General features: G+C 37.6%; 1 protein-coding gene across 5 annotated transcripts in view; it reads right to left on the reverse strand.

Annotated features, from left to right (window-relative positions):
* Positions 1-10127: 10127 nt before the first annotated feature.
* Positions 10128-18722, reverse strand: part of pleca (plectin a) — an 89109-nt gene continuing 80514 nt past the window's right edge. For all 5 annotated transcript variants that reach the window (XM_083899728.1, XM_083899726.1, XM_083899727.1 and 2 more), the window contains 2 exons: positions 11815-18698; positions 10128-11038 (listed from right to left, as the gene is read on the reverse strand). In XM_083899728.1, the coding sequence (XP_083755854.1) occupies positions 12504-18698 (6195 nt within the window). In that variant the 3' untranslated portion in view covers positions 10128-11038; positions 11815-12503. The remainder of the gene's footprint in view (positions 11039-11814; positions 18699-18722) is intronic.

An 18722-nucleotide genomic window follows, 5' to 3' on the forward strand; every position in this document is an offset into this window, starting at 1 on the left:
ATAATTATCTTCTTTTTTTAGCCTAAAGTGTTACCAATACGTCATACTATACTATGTCGTCGATCTCAATGTCATACTACACTATTATATTCAAAATTTGACAATTTTTTCAAAAAAATAATATGGTCCAAAATTTGACAAAAAGGTCATACTATACTATGTCGTCTAAAATTAAAAAAAATAAATTATCTTCTTTTTTTAGCCCAAAGTGTTACCAATACGTCATACTATACTATGTCGTCGATCTCAATGTCATACTACACTATTTCATTCAAAATCTGACCATTTTTCTGAAAAATAATTTGGGTCCAAAATTTGACAAAAAGGTCATATTATACTATTTCGTCCAAAATTGAAAAAAAAAAAAAACATCTTTTTTTAGCCTAAAGTGTTACCAATACATCATACTATACAATCTTGTCGATCTCGATGTCATACTACACTATTTAAATCAAAATCTGACCATTTTTCTGAAAAAATATTTGGGTCCAAAATTTGACAAAAAGGTCATACTATACTATGTCGTCCAAAATCGGAAAACATTTTTAATTATTTTTTTTAGCCTAAAGTGTTACCAATACGTCATACTATACTATGTCGTCGACCTCAATGTCATACTACACTATTTCATTTAAAATCTGACAATTTTTCTGAAAAATAATTTGGGTCCAAAATTTGACAAAAAGGTCATACTATACTATGTCGTCCAAAATCGGAAAACATTTTTAATTATTTTTTTTAGCCTAAAGTGTTACCAATACGTCATACTATACTATCTCGTCGATCTCAGTGTCATACTACACTATTATATCCAAAATTTGACAATTTTTTCAAGAAAATAATATGGTCCAAAATTTGACAAAAAGGTCATACTATACTATGTCGTCCAAAATTGGAAAAAAAAAACATCTTCTTTTTTTAGCCTTAAGTGTTACCAATACATCATACTATACAATCTTGTCAATCTCAATGTCATACTACACTATTTAAATCAAAATCTGACCATTTTTCTGAAAAATAATTTGGGTCCAAAATTTGACAAAAAGGTCATATTATACTATTTCGTCCAAAATTGAAAAAAAAAAAAAACATCTTCTTTTTTTAGCCTAAAGTGTTACCAATACATCATACTATACAATCTTGTCGATCTCGATGTCATACTACACTATTTAAATCAAAATCTGACCATTTTTCTGAAAAAATATTTGGGTCCAAAATTTGACAAAAAGGTCATACTATACTATGTCGTCCAAAATTAAAAAAAATAAATTATCTTCTTTTTTTAGCCCAAAGTGTTACCAATACGTCATACTATACTATGTCGTCGATCTCAATGTCATACTACACTATTTCATTTAAAATCTGACAATTTTTCTGAAAAATAATTTGGGTCCAAAATTTGACAAAAAGGTCATACTATACTATGTCGTCCAAAATCGGAAAACATTTTTAATTATTTTTTTTAGCCTAAAGTGTTACCAATACGTCATACTATACTATCTCGTCGATCTCAGTGTCATACTACACTATTATATCCAAAATTTGACAATTTTTTCAAGAAAATAATATGGTCCAAAATTTGACAAAAAGGTCATACTATACTATGTCGTCCAAAATTGGAAAAAAAAAAGATCTTCTTTTTTTAGCCTAAAGTGTTACCAATACGTCATACTATACTATGTCGTCGACCTCAATGTCATACTACACTATTTCATTCAAAATCTGACCATTTTTCTGAAAAATAATTTGGGTCCAAAATTTGACAAAAAGGTCATACTATACTATGTCGTCCAAAATTGAAAAAAAAAAAAAACATCTTCTTTTTTTAGCCTAAAGTGTTACCAATACATCATACTATACAATCTTGTCGATCTCAATGTCATACTACACTATTTAAATCAAAATCTGACCATTTTTCTGAAAAAATATTTGGGTCCAAAATTTGACAAAAAGGTCATACTATACTATGTTGTCCAAAATTAAAAAAAATAAATGATCTTCTTTTTGTAGACCAAAGTGTTACCAATACGTCATACTATACTATGTCATCGATCTCAATGTCATACTACACTATTATATTCAAAATTTGACAATTTTTTCAAAAAAATAATATGGTCCAAAATTTGACAAAAAGGTCATACTATACTATTTCGTCCAAAATTAAAAAAAATTAATTATCTTCTTTTTTTAGCCCAAAGTGTTACCAATACGTCATACTATACTATGTCGTCGATCTCAATGTCATACTACACTATTTCATTCAAAATCTGACCATTTTTCTGAAAAATAATTTGGGTCCAAAATTTGACAAAAAGGTCATACTATACTATGTCGTCCAAAATTGAAAAAAAAAAAGATCTTCTTTTTTTAGCCCAAAGTGTTACCAATACGTCATACTATACTATCTCGTCAATCTCAATGTCATACTACACTATTATATCCAAAATTTGACAATTTTTTCAAAAAAATAATATGGTCCAAAATTTGACAAAAAGGTCATACTATACTATGTCGTCCAAAATTGAAAAAAAAAAAGATCTTCTTTTTTTAGCCTAAAGTGTTACCAATACGTCATACTATACTATGTCATCGATCTCAATGTCATACTACACTATTTCATTCAAAATCTGACCATTTTTCTGAAAAAAAATTGGGTCCAAAATTTGACAAAAAGGTCATACTATACTATGTCGTCCAAAATTGAGAAAAAAAATACCGTCTTTTTTTAGCCTCAAGTGTTACCAATACGTCATACTATACTATGTCGTCGATCTCAATGTCATACTACACTATTATATCCAAAATTTGACAATTTTTTCAAAAAAATATTTGGGTCCAAAATTTGACAAAAAGGTCATACTATACTATGTCGTCCAAAATTTAAAAAAATAAATTATCTTCTTTTTTTAGCCTAAAGTGTTACCAATACGTCATACTATACTATGTCGTCGACCTCAATGTCATACTACACTATTTCATTCAAAATCTGACCATTTTTCTGAAAAATAATTTGGGTCCAAAATTTGACAAAAAGGTCATACTATACTATGTCGTCCAAAATTGAAAAAAAAAAAAAACATCTTCTTTTATTAGCCTAAAGTGTTACCAATACATCATACTATACTATCTTGTCGATCTCAATGTCATACTACACTATTTAAATCAAAATCTGACAATTTTTCTGAAAAAATATTTGGGTCCAAAATTTGACAAAAAGGTCATACTATACTATGTTGTCCAAAATTAAAAAAAATAAATGATCTTCTTTTTTTAGACCAAAGTGTTACCAATACGTCATACTATACTATCTCGTCGATCTCAGTGTCATACTACACTATTATATCCAAAATTTGACAATTTTTTCAAAAAAATAATATGGTCCAAGATTTGACAAAAAGGTCATACTATACTATGTCGTCCAAAATTGAAAAAAAAAATGATCTTCTTTTTTTAGCCTAAAGTGTTACCAATACATCATACTATACTATGTCGTCGACCTCAATGTCATACTCCACTATTTCATTCAAAATCTGACCATTTTTCTGAAAAATAATTTGGGTCCAAAATTTGACAAAAAGGTCATACTATACTATGTCGTCCAAAATTGAAAAAAATTATTATCTTCTTTTTTTAGCCTAAAGTGTTACCAATACGTCATACTATACTATCTCGTCGATCTCAGTGTCATACTACACTATTATATTCAAAATTTGACAATTTTTTCAAAAAAATAATATGGTCCAAAATTTGACAAAAAGGTCATACTATACTATTTCGTCCAAAATTAAAAAAAATTAATTATCTTCTTTTTTTAGCCCAAAGTGTTACCAATACGTCATACTATACTATGTCGTCGATCTCAATGTCATACTACACTATTTCATTCAAAATCTGACCATTTTTCTGAAAAATAATTTGGGTCCAAAATTTGACAAAAAGGTCATACTATACTATGTCGTCCAAAATTGAAAAAAAAAAAGATCTTCTTTTTTTAGCCTAAAGTGTTACCAATACGTCATACTATACTATGTCATCGATCTCAATGTCATACTACACTATTTCATTCAAAATCTGACCATTTTTCTGAAAAAAATAATATGGTCCAAAATTTGACAAAAACGACATCCTATACTATGTAGTACATCATACTACACTATATCGTCCAAAATGTGACCATTTTTTGAAAATAAAATTTGGTCCAAAATTTGACAAAAACGACATACTATACTATTTCGTCCAAAATCTGACAATTTTTATGAAAAACATTTTTTTGGTCCAAAACTTGACAAAAACGTCATACTTTACTATGTCGTCCAAAACCTGACAATTATTTTGGAAAGAAATTTTGGTCCAAAATTTGACAAAAATGCCATACTATACTATGTCGTCCAAAATCGGACAATTAAAAAAATAAAATAAAATTTTGCCCAAAATGTGACCAAAACATCATACTATACTATGTTGTCGAGCAAAATGTCCATACTACACTATTTTTTCCAAAATCTGACAATCTTTTTGAAAAACAAATCTTGGTCCAAAATTTGACAATAACGTCATACTATACTATGTATATATTTTTTGGAAAATAAAACGTTTTTGGGAAAGAAAAAACTTTTTTGCAAAATAACTTTATCTTCCAATATTATTCGCGACATTTCTTTTCCCAAAAAAGGAATAAAAAACTTTTACTTACTATAAAGACATTTATTTGACTTAATGGATTTATACATTTTTATTCCTCAGTGACCTAACAATGAAAGTTACTGATCACGTCTTTATTTGTTTGAGGACACACTGTTCTTAGACAGTAAATTACACATTAGCTTTAATAAATATTTAACTATAATTTATAATAAGTGGCTTGAAGGCCTTTTTTCGGATTTAATAATTTCAACATTTATGCTGCAGTTGTTTTTCTTGACACAAACTGTTGACATTCAACCAACATTAAAACAGTCCACGCTCACTGTGATGTTTTTTTATTGATGTTATTCATTTTATCTATAAACCTACAATAATGACAATGGTTGTGATGATAAGCATGTGAGAGAAATAAAATAATAATTGTCAGATCATTTATATTGCTGAATAGCAAAGATCAGTTTATGTCTTAGTGTAGTAAGGTGTCCAAAATGTCACAAAAATGCAATTTTATACACTGAAGGTTTGTGCAGTCCTGAAAGAGGTTGTCTGAGGCAGACAGTCTTTTAAAAAATAGGACATTTTTTTATATTAAACACTCAACAAACTGCCAAACTCCTGTCATTCTTAAAATCTGTTTTCACTTTCGTTATGAATTTAAGGACAAACATTATCTTACAATAAAAGCGAAAGGTCAGGGGGAGTTTCGATTTAAGCAGTTTCTATTTTTTAGTCTCCAATTGAAAACCAGCACTTTTGGAAACTGCTGTTACCTTAATGAAAAGCTTTGGTCTGATGTTTATTAGATAAAATAATCATCATAAACTACTTTTCAGCAACAACTGCAGAAATTTAGTATGTTTCACCAAATAAGTAGGCCATGGGCAACATGGAAATCTTGCAATATAAACATTTATTCTTCACTTTAAAAAAAAAACTCATGACAACAAGTTTCAGAGAAGAATTTGAACTGCATTTAACTCCAACACATGAAAAAAATAGATTCTAAATAATTATTAACATTCTCTTTACAAAGAGGAAACAGTGCAGAACATTCACGGTCATCATCATCATCACCATCACCAACAACAACAACAACAAACAGCATCCTTTTTGAAAATAAATAAAGGGAAGGAAACACCTGCGGTCACTGTTTTCATAACTAATGCAGCTTCCTGGGATGAACTGGCTCAATCTGCTTTAATCCAGCTTCTGTGTTTTGAGCTCATTGTGTGTGGGCAATGGTGGTTGGGTGTCCTCCTGTGGTGGAGGAGGACAGCGGGTGATGAAGACTTCTCTTGTTGTCCTGTAACATAAAACCACAACAAGACATGCTCTTATTTAGTGACTAGAAATGGTAACTTCTGTGTAGGCAAAAATGTCTTAGTATAGTAAGGTGTCCAAAATGTCACTAAAATGTCTCAGTATAGTAAGGTGTCCAAAATGTCACTAAAATGTCTTAGTATAGTAAGGCGTCCAAAAAAACACAAAAATGTCTCCGTATAGTAAGGCATCCAAAAAGTCACTAAAATGTCTCAGTATAGTAAGGCGTCCAAAAAGTCACTAAAAAGTCTTAGTAAAGGCGTCCACAAAGTCACAAAAATGTCTTACTATAGTAAGGCGTCCAAAAAGTCACAAAAATGTCTCAGTGTAGTAAGGTGTCCAAAAAGTCACTAAAATGTCTTAGTATAGTAAGGTGTCCAAATAGTCACAAAGATGTCTTAGTAAGGCGTCCAAAAAGTCACAAAAATGTCTCAGTATAGTAAGGCGTCCAAAAAGTCACAAAAATGTCTCAGTATAGTAAGGCGTCCAAAAAGTCACAAAAATGTCTCAGTATAGTAAGGCGTCCAAAAAGTCACAAAAATGTCTTAGTATAGTAAGGTGTCCAAATAGTCACAAAGATGTCTTAGTATAGTAAGGCGTCCAAAAAGTCACTAAAATGTCTTAGTATAGTAAAGAGTCCAAAAAGTCACTAAAATGTCTCAGTATAGTAAAGAGTCCAAAAAGTCACAAAAAAGTCTTAGTATTGTAAGGCGTCCAAAAGGTCACTAAGATGTCTTAGTACAGTCAGGTGTACAAAATGTCACTAAAATGTCTCAGTATAGTAAGGTGTCCAAAATGTCACTAAAATGTCTTAGTATAGTAAGGCGTCCAAAAAAACACAAAAATGTCTCCGTATAGTAAGGCGTCCAAATAGTCACAAAGATGTCTTAGTATAGTAAGGCGTCCAAAAAGTCACTAAAATGTCTTAGTATAGTAAGGCGTCCAAAAAGTCACAAAAAATTCTTACCATAGTAAGGTGTCCAAATAGTCACAAAGATGTCTTAGTATAGTAAGGCGTCCAAAAAGTCACAAAAAAGTCTCAGTATAGCAAGGTGTCCAAATATTCACAAAAACGTCTCAGTACAGTAAGGTGTCCAAAAAGTCAGAAAAATGTCTTAGTATAGTAAGGCGTCCAAAAGTCACAAAAAAGTCTCAGTATAGTAAGGCGTCCAAAAAGTCACTAAAATGTCTTAGTATAGTAAGGCGTCCAAAAAGTCACTAAAATGTCTCAGTATAGTAAGGCGTCCAAAAAGTCACAAAAAAGTCTTAGTATTGTAAGGCGTCCAAAAAGTCACTAAGATGTCTTAGTACAGTCAGGTGTACAAAAAGTCACTGAAATGTCTTAGTATAGTAAGGCGTCCAAAAAGTCACAAAAAAGTCTTAGTATTGTAAGGCGTCCAAAAAGTCACAAAAAAAGTCTTAGTATAGTAAGGCGTCCAAAAAGTCACTAAAATGTCTTAGTATAGTAAAGAGTCCAAAAAGTCACTACAATGTCTCAGTATAGTAAAGAGTCCAAAAAGTCACAAAAAAGTCTTAGTATTGTAAGGCGTCCAAAAAGTCACAAAAATGTCTCAGTATAGTAAGGCGTCCAAAAAGTCACAAAAAAGTCTTAGTATAGTAAAGAGTCCAAAATGTCACTAAAACGTCTTAGTATAGTAAAGAGTCCAAAAAGTCACAAAAAAGTCTTAGTATTGTAAGGCGTCCAAAAAGTCACAAAAATGTCTCAGTATAGTAAGGCGTCCAAAAAGTCACAAAAAAGTCTTAGTATAGTAAAGAGTCCAAAAAGTCACTAAAATGTCTCAGTATAGTAAAGAGTCCAAAAAGTCACAAAAAAGTCTTAGTATTGTAAGGCGTCCAAAAGGTCACTAAGATGTCTTAGTACAGTCAGGTGTACAAAAAGTCACTAAAATGTCTCAGCATAGTAAGGTGTCCAAAAAGTCATAAAATGCCTGATGAAGATGTCCCTTGTTGTCCTGTCACATGACTTATATAAACAGATGAAAACTATTGAGATTAATAACCAACATAATAAACTGTCCTTGTATTATATATAGATAATATAATCTTATATATAGATTATATAGATTGAATGTTGTGATTTTAAACACTTAGTGACTGTTTTAATCACAATCACATTATGTTTTAACAGACTGTGATGAACACTTACAGGTCCCAGCTCAGGTTGGTGCTGCACTGCCCTCTGCTGGACGTTGTTCACTCCAGCAGGTGGAAACCACGGCCTGACACAGTGTGGACAGAGGACACAGCTGGGGAAGTGACCCACGAGTTGACACACGATCACAGGACGAGGAGGAGGAGGAGAAGAAGAGGAAGGAAAAGGAGGAGGAGGAGGAAGAGGAGGAAGAGGCGGAAGAGGAGGAGGAGGGGGAGGAGGAAGAGGAGGTAGAGGAGGAAGAGGAGAAGGGGGAGGTGACGGACGTCCATCTGCAGCAAAAACAACCATAATTATGGTGACTTTTAATGCAAGAACAATAATAATAAAGAGAGAAAATAGTTTTCTTTTCACCTCCTAAAGTGGACATTTTTATTACATTTAGACTCGAATAGAAAAAATCAACAAAAATTAAAGGTTAAATGATTCATTAGAGCAGCAATCATGTCAAATTATTACTATTATTATATTATATACATATATATTCACACACTCACATATATATTTACATTTTTTATTTCATATTTAAGTAAATTTAATTAATTTATTTTGTAATTTTTCTGAGATTACTGTCATGTTTAGATGTGCAGTGTGACGCCAATAGAATTGTATATTATATTAATATTCAATGAATTAATCAATGAATTAACTTTTAGTGATCTCTTGCTTTGATAAATTAACTCATTTAAATCCAATAGACACGATGATGTTTTATCAATCATTTGACATCAAATCAAAGCTAATTATTGAAATTATAATAATAATAATAATTATATATTACATATAATTAAAACAAGTTTCTCTGATTTTCCTGCTTCTTAAATGTGAATATTGTCCGGTTTCTTTTGCTCCAAATAACAAAGAAATGGAGAACGACATTATTTCAAAATTTGGGGGCACAAATTGTCTTAGTATAGTAAATAATAATAATAATAATAATAATATTTGATAACTTACTGAAAGCCTCTGACTGCATCTCTGGACTTTCTGCTCCGGCCTCAGGTTTGCAGCACAGATCCAGCGGAAGGTCGCTGGTGTCCGGGCTTCTCTCCGCGGCTCCCGCAGCCCGGGGCCCCAGCATCTGTGCAGGTGGAGGTCTGGTGCTGGAGGGGTTCTCCTCCTCCTCCTTCTCCTCCTCCTTCTCCTCCTCCTTCTCCTCCTCGGCGGCAGGAGGAGCGGGTGAGTCCGGGTGTCTCCTCTCTCTGCTCAGGTTCCTCTGCTGGACACTGAGACGAGTCCGCTGCGTGATGAGCTGACACTTCCAGCACTCGCACTCAGAGAAGGGACAGAGGCGGACGTGACCCTTCTGCGGGACGATGAGGCCGTGGTTACGGCAGCGGGAGCATTTCAGCTGCCGGCGGAGCTTCGACACAGACATGAGGAGCAAAGGCACCGCCAATAACTAACGGCTAATAACTGTTAAATCTTCAGGCAGACTGTGAGTGCAGCTGTGTGTGGGGATATATATATTGTGTGTGTGTGTGTGTGTGTGTGTGTGTGTGTGTGTGTGTGTCTGTGTGTGTGCGTGTGTGTGTGTGTGTGTGTCAGAGCAGGTGCAGACTTCATCATTAACTTTGTATCTTTTCTAACTTTCTCACACGTGGGAAGATTTTTCTTGACCAATCAGCAGCTCGTTCCCACACAGACATTAATGACGTCATTAACTCTTTTTTTTTTTTTTTTTTTTTAATATTAATAAAAGTAAAATAAAAACTACTTCACCACCTGTGTGAGAATCTATAAAAAAAAAAACATGCTCGTCTGTAATAAACACTTAAATATGACTATGAACCACACTGAATTTAAAACTGTCACTACACTTGTCTATGTGCTGTATAATACTAATTATAATGTTATAAATAATACGTATATATATAAAAGAATGTTTGGTGTTTTTAACACAGTTATGCTTTAACTTCTATGAAACATACTGAATATCTTAATGTGGACAAACGCTGAGAGCTCAGTGAAGACACTCCACAGAGCCAAAATCATTTCCATGTTTATTTACACAGCGTAAAGGCGTTACAATAAAATTCCTTGTCACCATTTGAATATAAATACACCATTTTGAACAAGGCTTGACGACCCCCATCAGTAAAATACATCCTTCAAACCTTTTTTTTCTCTCTTTTTGAAACGATAAAATAAACGCTTTAGTGAGTACAACTATTTCAGTTTTGCACCTTTTAAATGTTAGTAAAACATGCAAAGCGGAGTACGAAAATAAAAGCCATATACTGGAGGATTCCGCCGTCGCTTTACATTTCAAACCAAAACAAAGTACGTGTGGCGGGAAAATAGAAATACTGGGTCTGGCGGCAAAAGCTTTAAGATCTTTCTCAAAGAAACGTTCAAATTCATGGCTTTTTTTTTTTTTTTTGAAGCAACAGTGCTCGACATAATCATCAATATACAGTACGTACGTGTTACCTGTGTGTGAAAGGAAAACTAGTCAAATAAAAGCAGATTTTTACCTATTACACATTCAAAAACCACTGAAATGAACTGTTAGTCTTTTTCTTTTGGAGTTAGATTGTGACGTAGTGATGTAAAAAGGATTACCTGATAACAGTTAAAGTACAGTTATAAGTAGCATTGCTCCTTCAGTCATGCATAAGTCAGTCTGCAGTGAAAACCACTGCACCATCTCATACCGTGCCGCGACGCGGCAGGCGGTATTTTGCAGGCACTTACAAAGCACGGATTAGGCCTTTAAATGTGTTCACGGGTTAGATGCGGGTTTCAGAATATGGTCCACGTTTATTTAACATAATCTACTGGAAGAGTTAAGTGTGAGTGTAAGTGTACTGTTGCATAAAAATGGCCGACGACAGCAGGTCAGTGCCGGAAGACGTCCGAGAAGAGCCGGAGACGAGATGATCCGTGAAGACAAAGAACCTGGAACAGAAAAACAAGAAACATTATGATTAGTATCAAAATTAATGTCACAAACACAAAAGCAAAGGAATAACAACTAAAGTGTGAGTGGATTAAAACAGGGGTCTGAAACTCAGACGACCTTATCTGGTCAGGAGGACACGGCCTTTTCTAAACGTAGCCGAGTATCTTTAAAAACTGAGCTTGTTTTCTTCTTCTGTCGACATGTAAATTGAGTTTTTATGTCACTGAAAACTCCAGGTTTACTGTTTACATTATGACTGGATGGAGAACGTCACCCGTGCAACTTAAAGGTGCATTATGTAATAAATCTAAAGCAACTGGCCATATAATACTCCTAATATGTCACAGAGACTCAGGAATAATGTTCATATAACAAACTGAACTCACCAACAACAACAGTACAGTCAAAATATTGGTGTATTATTATATTAGTGGCGCCACCTACCGCCGTCTACCAATCACTGCAGTCAGTAGAGTCTCAGCTGCCGAGCAACCACGGGTTGCCAGTTACGTCAGAAAACGAAACCTAAAAGACCTCTGTATTTTGAATTTGAGTGTAGTAACCGTTTTTGGCCACATTCTTACATATGGCGCCTTGAAGTTTATACCACAACAATAAATGCCGACAAAAAGTGTCCAACTGTTTGGGGAAAAGGCACAACTGTTGAGTAGGGCTGGCCTCTGTAGGCTTAACGCTATATCATGATATTGCAATGACAATACTTCACAGAATTTCAAAATAAAAGTGTGTGTTGTGGCCCACGGTCACGTACCTTTTAAAATGTCCAATATTGCTGGGACTTGTGTTTGTCTTGATGTTGGATGTTCATATTCCAGTCCAGAAACTCAGTCAGATGGTGTTAATGGTCAGACGAGGCTACATATTCAGTTGTTCTTTGGGAGTTTATTTGACAAAGGTTAGCATGTTGCTGCAGCTCCAGGGTTTGGGAGTTCAGTTATTTTTCAGATTAGACGAGGCAGTGGAGCCCAGAAGAGGAAAGATCTTGAAGCTTGGCCTTCTTAAAGCAGACACTCTCTGTAGTGTGGTTCATCGTCAGGAGACAAGACTCCTTATTCTGCTCTGCAGAGTGGATTTTTATCTTTATCTTTAAAAGCGTGTCCAGAAGATGTGTTAAATTGTACAACCAATTTGGGGAAATAAATGTACGTTTGTGGAAAAATGAATGGGTAGGATAGTAAAATGTACACTAAAATGATGCTGCTGTTACATACTCTTAAGTGCTTACAGTTTGGTTATCAACAGTTTATGTGATAGCTAAAAGCAAAATGTAAAATATACAAAAAACAATGTAACTGATATATAAAATGTATTGTGTAACTACCACATGCAGAGCAGAATAAAGGCAGTCTTTATTCCACTGAGATTTAGGCATCTGGTGAGAACTGTGGTTTATAGTGTTTCGTTTCCTTAGATTATCATTCCTTGGCGTTCCTGGGCTCATCAGTATCGACGGCCGTAGCTGGGTGAAGTGTAGGTGGAAGAGGAGAAGGTGGTGGTGAAACTCGATCCTGTGGCATCAAAGCTGCCTCTCCTGGAGCCTGACCTGGATCCGCTTCTTGAACCAGACCGCGACCCAGCACCTGAACCAGACCCACTGATGCTATAGGGACTATAAAGGCCTTTACTAGACTGGGACGATGCTTCAAGTAGTCTCAGACCAGTCCCTTCCTCGATCATGCTTCTTTCCATCGCGTCCTTGTAGGAGATCTTCAGCTTGGTTTTGGGGCATGTGAGGTATTTTGAGTAAGCACTAACATCTCGTAACTTCTGTGCAGTACGTGCATCTAAGGTGCCTTTCTTCACAGCCTCATCTACAGAGACTCTGCCTGTGGCATCTGGATCAATCAGACCACCAGTGAGATACTGGACCTCCAGGAATCGCTGTCCAGCTTCATAGTAGAGCCAGCCTTTCTTAAGAGCTTGGGCAGCAGACATTTTTGTTTTTGTTCTCGGATCTTCAAATCCATTGTAAGCCTTCTGGGCTAGATTGATGCGGTCCACCATAATCTTATCCACAAGCCCTTTGTTCATTGCATCGGCAACAGAGAACTTCTCTCCAGTATTTGGGTCGAGGATGCCTCCAGTGCAGGCCTGAGCTTCCAGCAACCTCTGACCGGTTATGTTGTCTACAAGGTTCCTGTGAATAGCCTCTGTGACGGTCACCTTCTCCAGTGTTTCTGTGTCTAAGATTCCAGCGACAGGGCCAGTCTCCTCTGTCGGATCGTTCCATACGGTTGCTGGTGTTTTTATGGACGGCACCGGGCTCATGGTGTAGGAGGAAGACGAGCCAAAGGAGGAGGACCGCGATCTACTTCCACTCATGTTTCCGGACAGCATGTCTGCAAACTCTGTGATGGACAGACTTCCTGCTCGGTACTGATCTAGCGCCGACTTGTCAATCAGACCCCGCGAGATTGCATCATCAATGTCATACTGGCGACCTGACCGCCTGTCAATGATCATGGACTTCACAACTCCGTCGGATGAGGTGCTGGTGATTTCTTCCCATTCACACTCTTGTTCTGAGAGCTCTAGATATGTCTGGTGGTCAATGAGCCCTTTCTGATACGCCTCATACACTGACATTTCTTTACCGGTCTCCGGATCAACAATGACGACCCTACGTTTACGCACAGAAGACTTGGAGGACGTCTTCCTCTCGCGCTTCTTTTCTTTCAACAGCAGAAGAGCGAGGCCTGTTTCTGGGTCAGTCATACATCTCTCCATCAGCTGTAGGTAGGTAAGATTCTCCTCTGTGTTGGGGTCAAAGAAGCCCTTTGTGTCATCAGATGGGTCAGTGAGGATTTCATTCATTTCCTCATCAAATAAGCCACGTTCATAAGCGGTTTCAACCGGCAATCGATGGCTCTCCTGTGGATCAATGATTCCACCAGTAGCAATCTGAGCTTCTAGCAGACGAATGCCATGGTCTTTGAGAATGAGGCCCTTTTTCATTGCCTGGAATAGTGAGATGATCTTGCCAGAATACGGGTCCTTGTAGCCTGTGACAGCTCGTTCAGCTGAGATGAGTTTTTCTTTAAACTCTGGGCCAACGACATTCATTTTCACGGCATCTATGACATTGAGTTTAAGGTTCTTGATGGGATCAATGACATATCCTGTGGCGGCTTGAGCCTCAAGGAGTTCAAAGGCGGTGCCTGGTCTGATCATGTTCTTCTTCATGGCCTGATAAATGGACAAACGATCTTTGGTAGATTCTACATACACACCAGCAATGCAACTGGTTCCCTCAAGGTATTTCTTCACGTCTCTGCTGACTTCCTCCACCGTCGTGATGCCCTCAGTGAGGTCATTGTAGGTCTTTTGGTCAATAATCTGTGAACGAAGCAGCTCATCCACAGTAATCTGCTTTCTGAGACCCTTGAAGAGAAGTCTTCTGTCTGCCAGTGAAAGCAGTCTCATACCACTTTCTTTATCAACTCTGCTTCTTTTCAGTAGCTGGGCATAGGACTGTTTCTCATCTGTAGTTGGATCAGTGTATCCTTGAACGTCACCAGAAGGCTCAGATATTCTGTCAAGTGTCTCTTTATTGATGTATCCGCGCTGCATAGCTACGTCTGAGGGGAGGCGGAAGTAGTATTCAGGATCTGTTAATCCACCAGTGGCATTCTGAGCCTCCAAAAGCCTCAATGCATAATCCTCAGGAATCAGGTCTTTTTTCATAGCCTGGAAGAGAGAAATCACCTTCCCACTGTAGGGATCCTTATAGCCTGTGACAGCTCTCTCAGCAGAGAGAAGTTTGTCGTGAAGTTCAGGGCCCACAAGTCCTTTACGAACAGCTTCATCAACTGTTAGAAGCTCATCTTTAACCGGATCGATCATGAATCCTGTGGCTGCTTGAGCCTCCAGGAGTTTCAAAGCAATTTCAGGGTTAATCTTCCCGCTCTTCATAGCCTGGTAAATGCTGATCTTTGGTGGACTGTCTGACATAATTCCAGCAATAGTACCAGTGCCAAAGAGGTACTGTTTTACTGATGTCATTTCCATGACCTCGCGAATGGACATCTTTTCTTGTTTCAGGAGGTTGTACGTGTGCAAGTCAATGATTCGAGCACTGTACAGCTCTTCAATAGAAATTCTTCTTCTGATGACATCACAGGACATGCTCTGATCTGCGAGGATCTCTCTTTGTTCAATGATTTCAATGATGATGATGAGCATTCTGTCCTTTGTGATTTGTCCCAGGCGAAACTGTTCCATGAGACGCTGCCTCTCCTTTTCTGGAAGCATATTTGAGTTCATGACTTCCCAGATGGACATACTCTTGCCTGCAAAACTCTTGTGTGGTATCTCAATTTGAGTGTTGGCTAGCTCCGTTTGGGCTTGCTCCTCTGTGCACTGATAGGATTTCTCAACAGGAGCAGGGGCCTCGACTTTAGTCAGTGGCAGGTAGCACAGACCAGAGGTGGGATCTCTGGCGCATTTCTCCAGCAACTGCTTGTAGGTCACACTCTCATTGGTGTTGGGATCAGAGAATCCTTTAATGTCACCTGAGGGTTCATTGAAAGACTTGACCATTTGTTTGCTGAAATAGCCACGCTGAATGGCCACATCATTGGGAACACGATGGCTGCTGACTGGATCAATGATGCCTCCTGTATTTAACTGAGCCTCCAGGAGAGGAATGGCATGCTCTCTTAGTATAAGCTCTTTCTTCATGGCTTGGAATAGAGAAATCTTGTTGCCTGTATATGGATCTTTGTATCCTGTCACTGCTTTTTCAGCTGAGAGAAGCTTCTCATGAAGTTCTGGGCCAACAACTCCATCTTTCACAGCATCATCCACAGAGTATTTCATATTTTTGACTGGATCAGTTATGAAACCAGTTGCAGCTTGAGCCTCCAGCAATGCCAGCCCTGTGCTGTGCTGTAAAATATTACTTTTCATTGCTTGATAAATGCTCAACCTCTCATTTGAATCTTCCATAGTGATACCACCAATGCAGTCCGTGCCCTGTAAGTACTTCCTGACCTTATCAGTTTCACCGATTTCCTTTGGTGTCTTTTTGCCCTGTTGGAGTTGATCAAATGTAGCCTTGTCAATGATGTTGGAATCAAGCAATGAGTTGGCAGGGACTGGCGCCCTAAGGCCTTCAAAGCAGATGGCTTCTTTTGCTTTGTCTTCCTTCTCCTCAACCATCGTTACTACAATCGTTATCAATCTTTCGATTGTCACCTGCCCCATTCTGTACTGTCGAATAAGCTGTATTCTTTGCTCCTCAGTGATGTATGTCGAGTTTATGATTTCCCAAATTGTGACCTTCCTTCCTTTGAAAGGGCCACACTCCAGTTCCATTTTGGTTTGATTGAAGTCCTCTTGAGTCTTAGCCTCCGTGATCTGTTTTTCATCCTTTGCCTTTGCAGCTTCCTTTGAGAGAGGGAGCAATGGGAGGTCAGTGTCTTTGTCTGTGACACATTTTTTCATGAGGTCTGCATAGGTTACATCCTCTTGTGAGTTAGGATCATAAAAGACCTTTGTTTCACCAGTGCTCTTGTTCAGGGTCTTGGAGTTCTTCTCATCAAAATATCCACGCTTGTAGGCAACTTCGTGTGGGATACGATAACTCTTAACAGGGTCAATAATTCCACCTGTTGAGAGTTGTGCCTCAAGCAAACGAATGCCATGGTCTTTTGTAATAAGGCCTTTGTTCATTGCTTCAAACAGAGACACCTTCTTTCCTGTATATGGATCTTTGTAGCCACTGACAGCTCTCTCTGCGGACAGAAGTCGTTCATGCACTTCTGGGCCTACAAGTCCAGACTTAACAGCTTCATCAACAGGGACTTTCTCATTTTTGACGGGATCGATTACAAACCCAGTTGCTGCTTGAGCTTCAAGGAGGTTCAGTGCAGTTTCAGGTGATAGCAATTCTTTCTTCATCGCTTGATAGAAAGACATTTTCTCCTTTGTTGGTTCATTCAATAGTCCAGCAATGCTTGGTGTTCCCTGCAGTGCTTTCTTGACAGGCTCCATCTCTGAGATCTCTTTAACTGTTATCTTACCATTACTCAACTTGTTGAACAAGTCTTTGTTTATCACCTTGGACTCTAACAATTCGTTGGCAGAGACTGAAGCCCTCAAACCATTGAAGGCATTTGCATTATTCTTCTCCTTGTCTTCCACGACAGTGATGACAATTTTGATAATCTTCTCCACAGTGATCTTGCCTGTCTTGTACTGGCGAATTAGTTCTCGCCTTTGCTCTTCAGTGAAATACTCAGAATTGATGATTTCCCAAATGGTGATCGTTCTTCCCTTGAATCTTCCAAAAGGCACAGCAACGTTCGACTTACTCAGCACTTCTTTAGTCTCCACATCTGTGTATTTTTCACTTTGAGCAGCTTTATCCGACACTGGTAATATCAGCAGGCCTGTCTCTGCATCTTTGGTGCATTTGTCCAGTAACTGTTTGTAAGTCAGTTGCTCCTTAGTGCTGGGGTCAATGAATAACTTGCAATCATCGCTGGGATCAGTGAGTTTCTTGTTCATGTCTTCGTCAAATTGACCTTGCTTGTAGGCAGTCTGCAGGGGTACTCTGTGGCTGTTGATCGGGTCAATGATGCCACCAGTTGCAAGCTGCACATCTAAGAATTTGGTGGCCTGCTCCTTCTCAATCAGTCCCTTCTTCATGGCTTCGAAGAGCGAGATTTTGTCTCCGGTATAGGGATCTTTGAAGCCAGTAGCTGCTCTCTCTGCAGAAAGCATCTTGTCATGGAGCTCAGGGCCAATCACCTCATCCTTAACAGCCTCATCTACAGAGAGGAGTTTATCTTTCACCGGATCCACAATGTAACCAGAAGCTGCTTGAGCTTCCAGGAGCATCATAGCAGCGCTTGGGCTAATTTTGTTCTCCGTCATGGCCTGATAGACACTCATTTTCTCTTTGGAAGGTGTCAGGACACCTCCAATAGTGTTCTGACCCTTAAGACATGATTTAACTTTGTCAGTCTTTCCGAGGTCTTGCACAGACACTTTGCCCTTTTTCAGTTTGTCAAGCTCCTTCTTGGTTATGACTCCAATATCATGGAGCCTTTCAGCCGGAACGTTCTCTCTGATTCCCTCGAATAAGTGAGGTGATTTTCCGTCTTTCTTAACTCCATCCACTTCAACTGAACCATTGAACACACTCTTCGATGTCCCTGCCACTGTCATGGCTACTAATTGCTCCTGAGGAACTTTATCAGTCTGGACTTCAATTTCCTTTGTTTGCGATGCACTCTGTTTGGAGGAAACCTCGAGGTTCTGAAGTTTCTCTCTGAGCTTTTTGTTTTCTTCTCCCAGAAGTTTTTCTTGCTCAAGTCTTTTCTTTTCCAGCACTTCCATTTCTTTCTGCTTGTTTTTCATATCGTCTTCGGCCTCCTTTTGTTTCTTCACAGCCTCGTCCATGATTGCCTGAAGTTTCTTCTTCTCCTCCTCCGATAACTTCCTCTGACGTTCTTGTTCATCTTTCAGGGCTTTGGCCTTGTTCATTTCATCCTCGAGCTGCCTCTCAAACCTCTTCTTCTCATCTTCAACTGCCTTCTCTCTTTTCAACAACACTTCTTTTTCTGTGAGGAAAGACTGCTGAAGTTTGACCTTTTGCTGCTCTATTTGTTCTTGTTGGGCATTTGCCATCTGTTCAGAAGAAAAGAAGAACAT

Source organism: Microchirus variegatus (genome assembly GCF_963457635.1).
Source record: "Microchirus variegatus genome assembly, chromosome: 13".
Lineage (NCBI taxonomy): Eukaryota > Metazoa > Chordata > Actinopteri > Pleuronectiformes > Soleidae > Microchirus > Microchirus variegatus.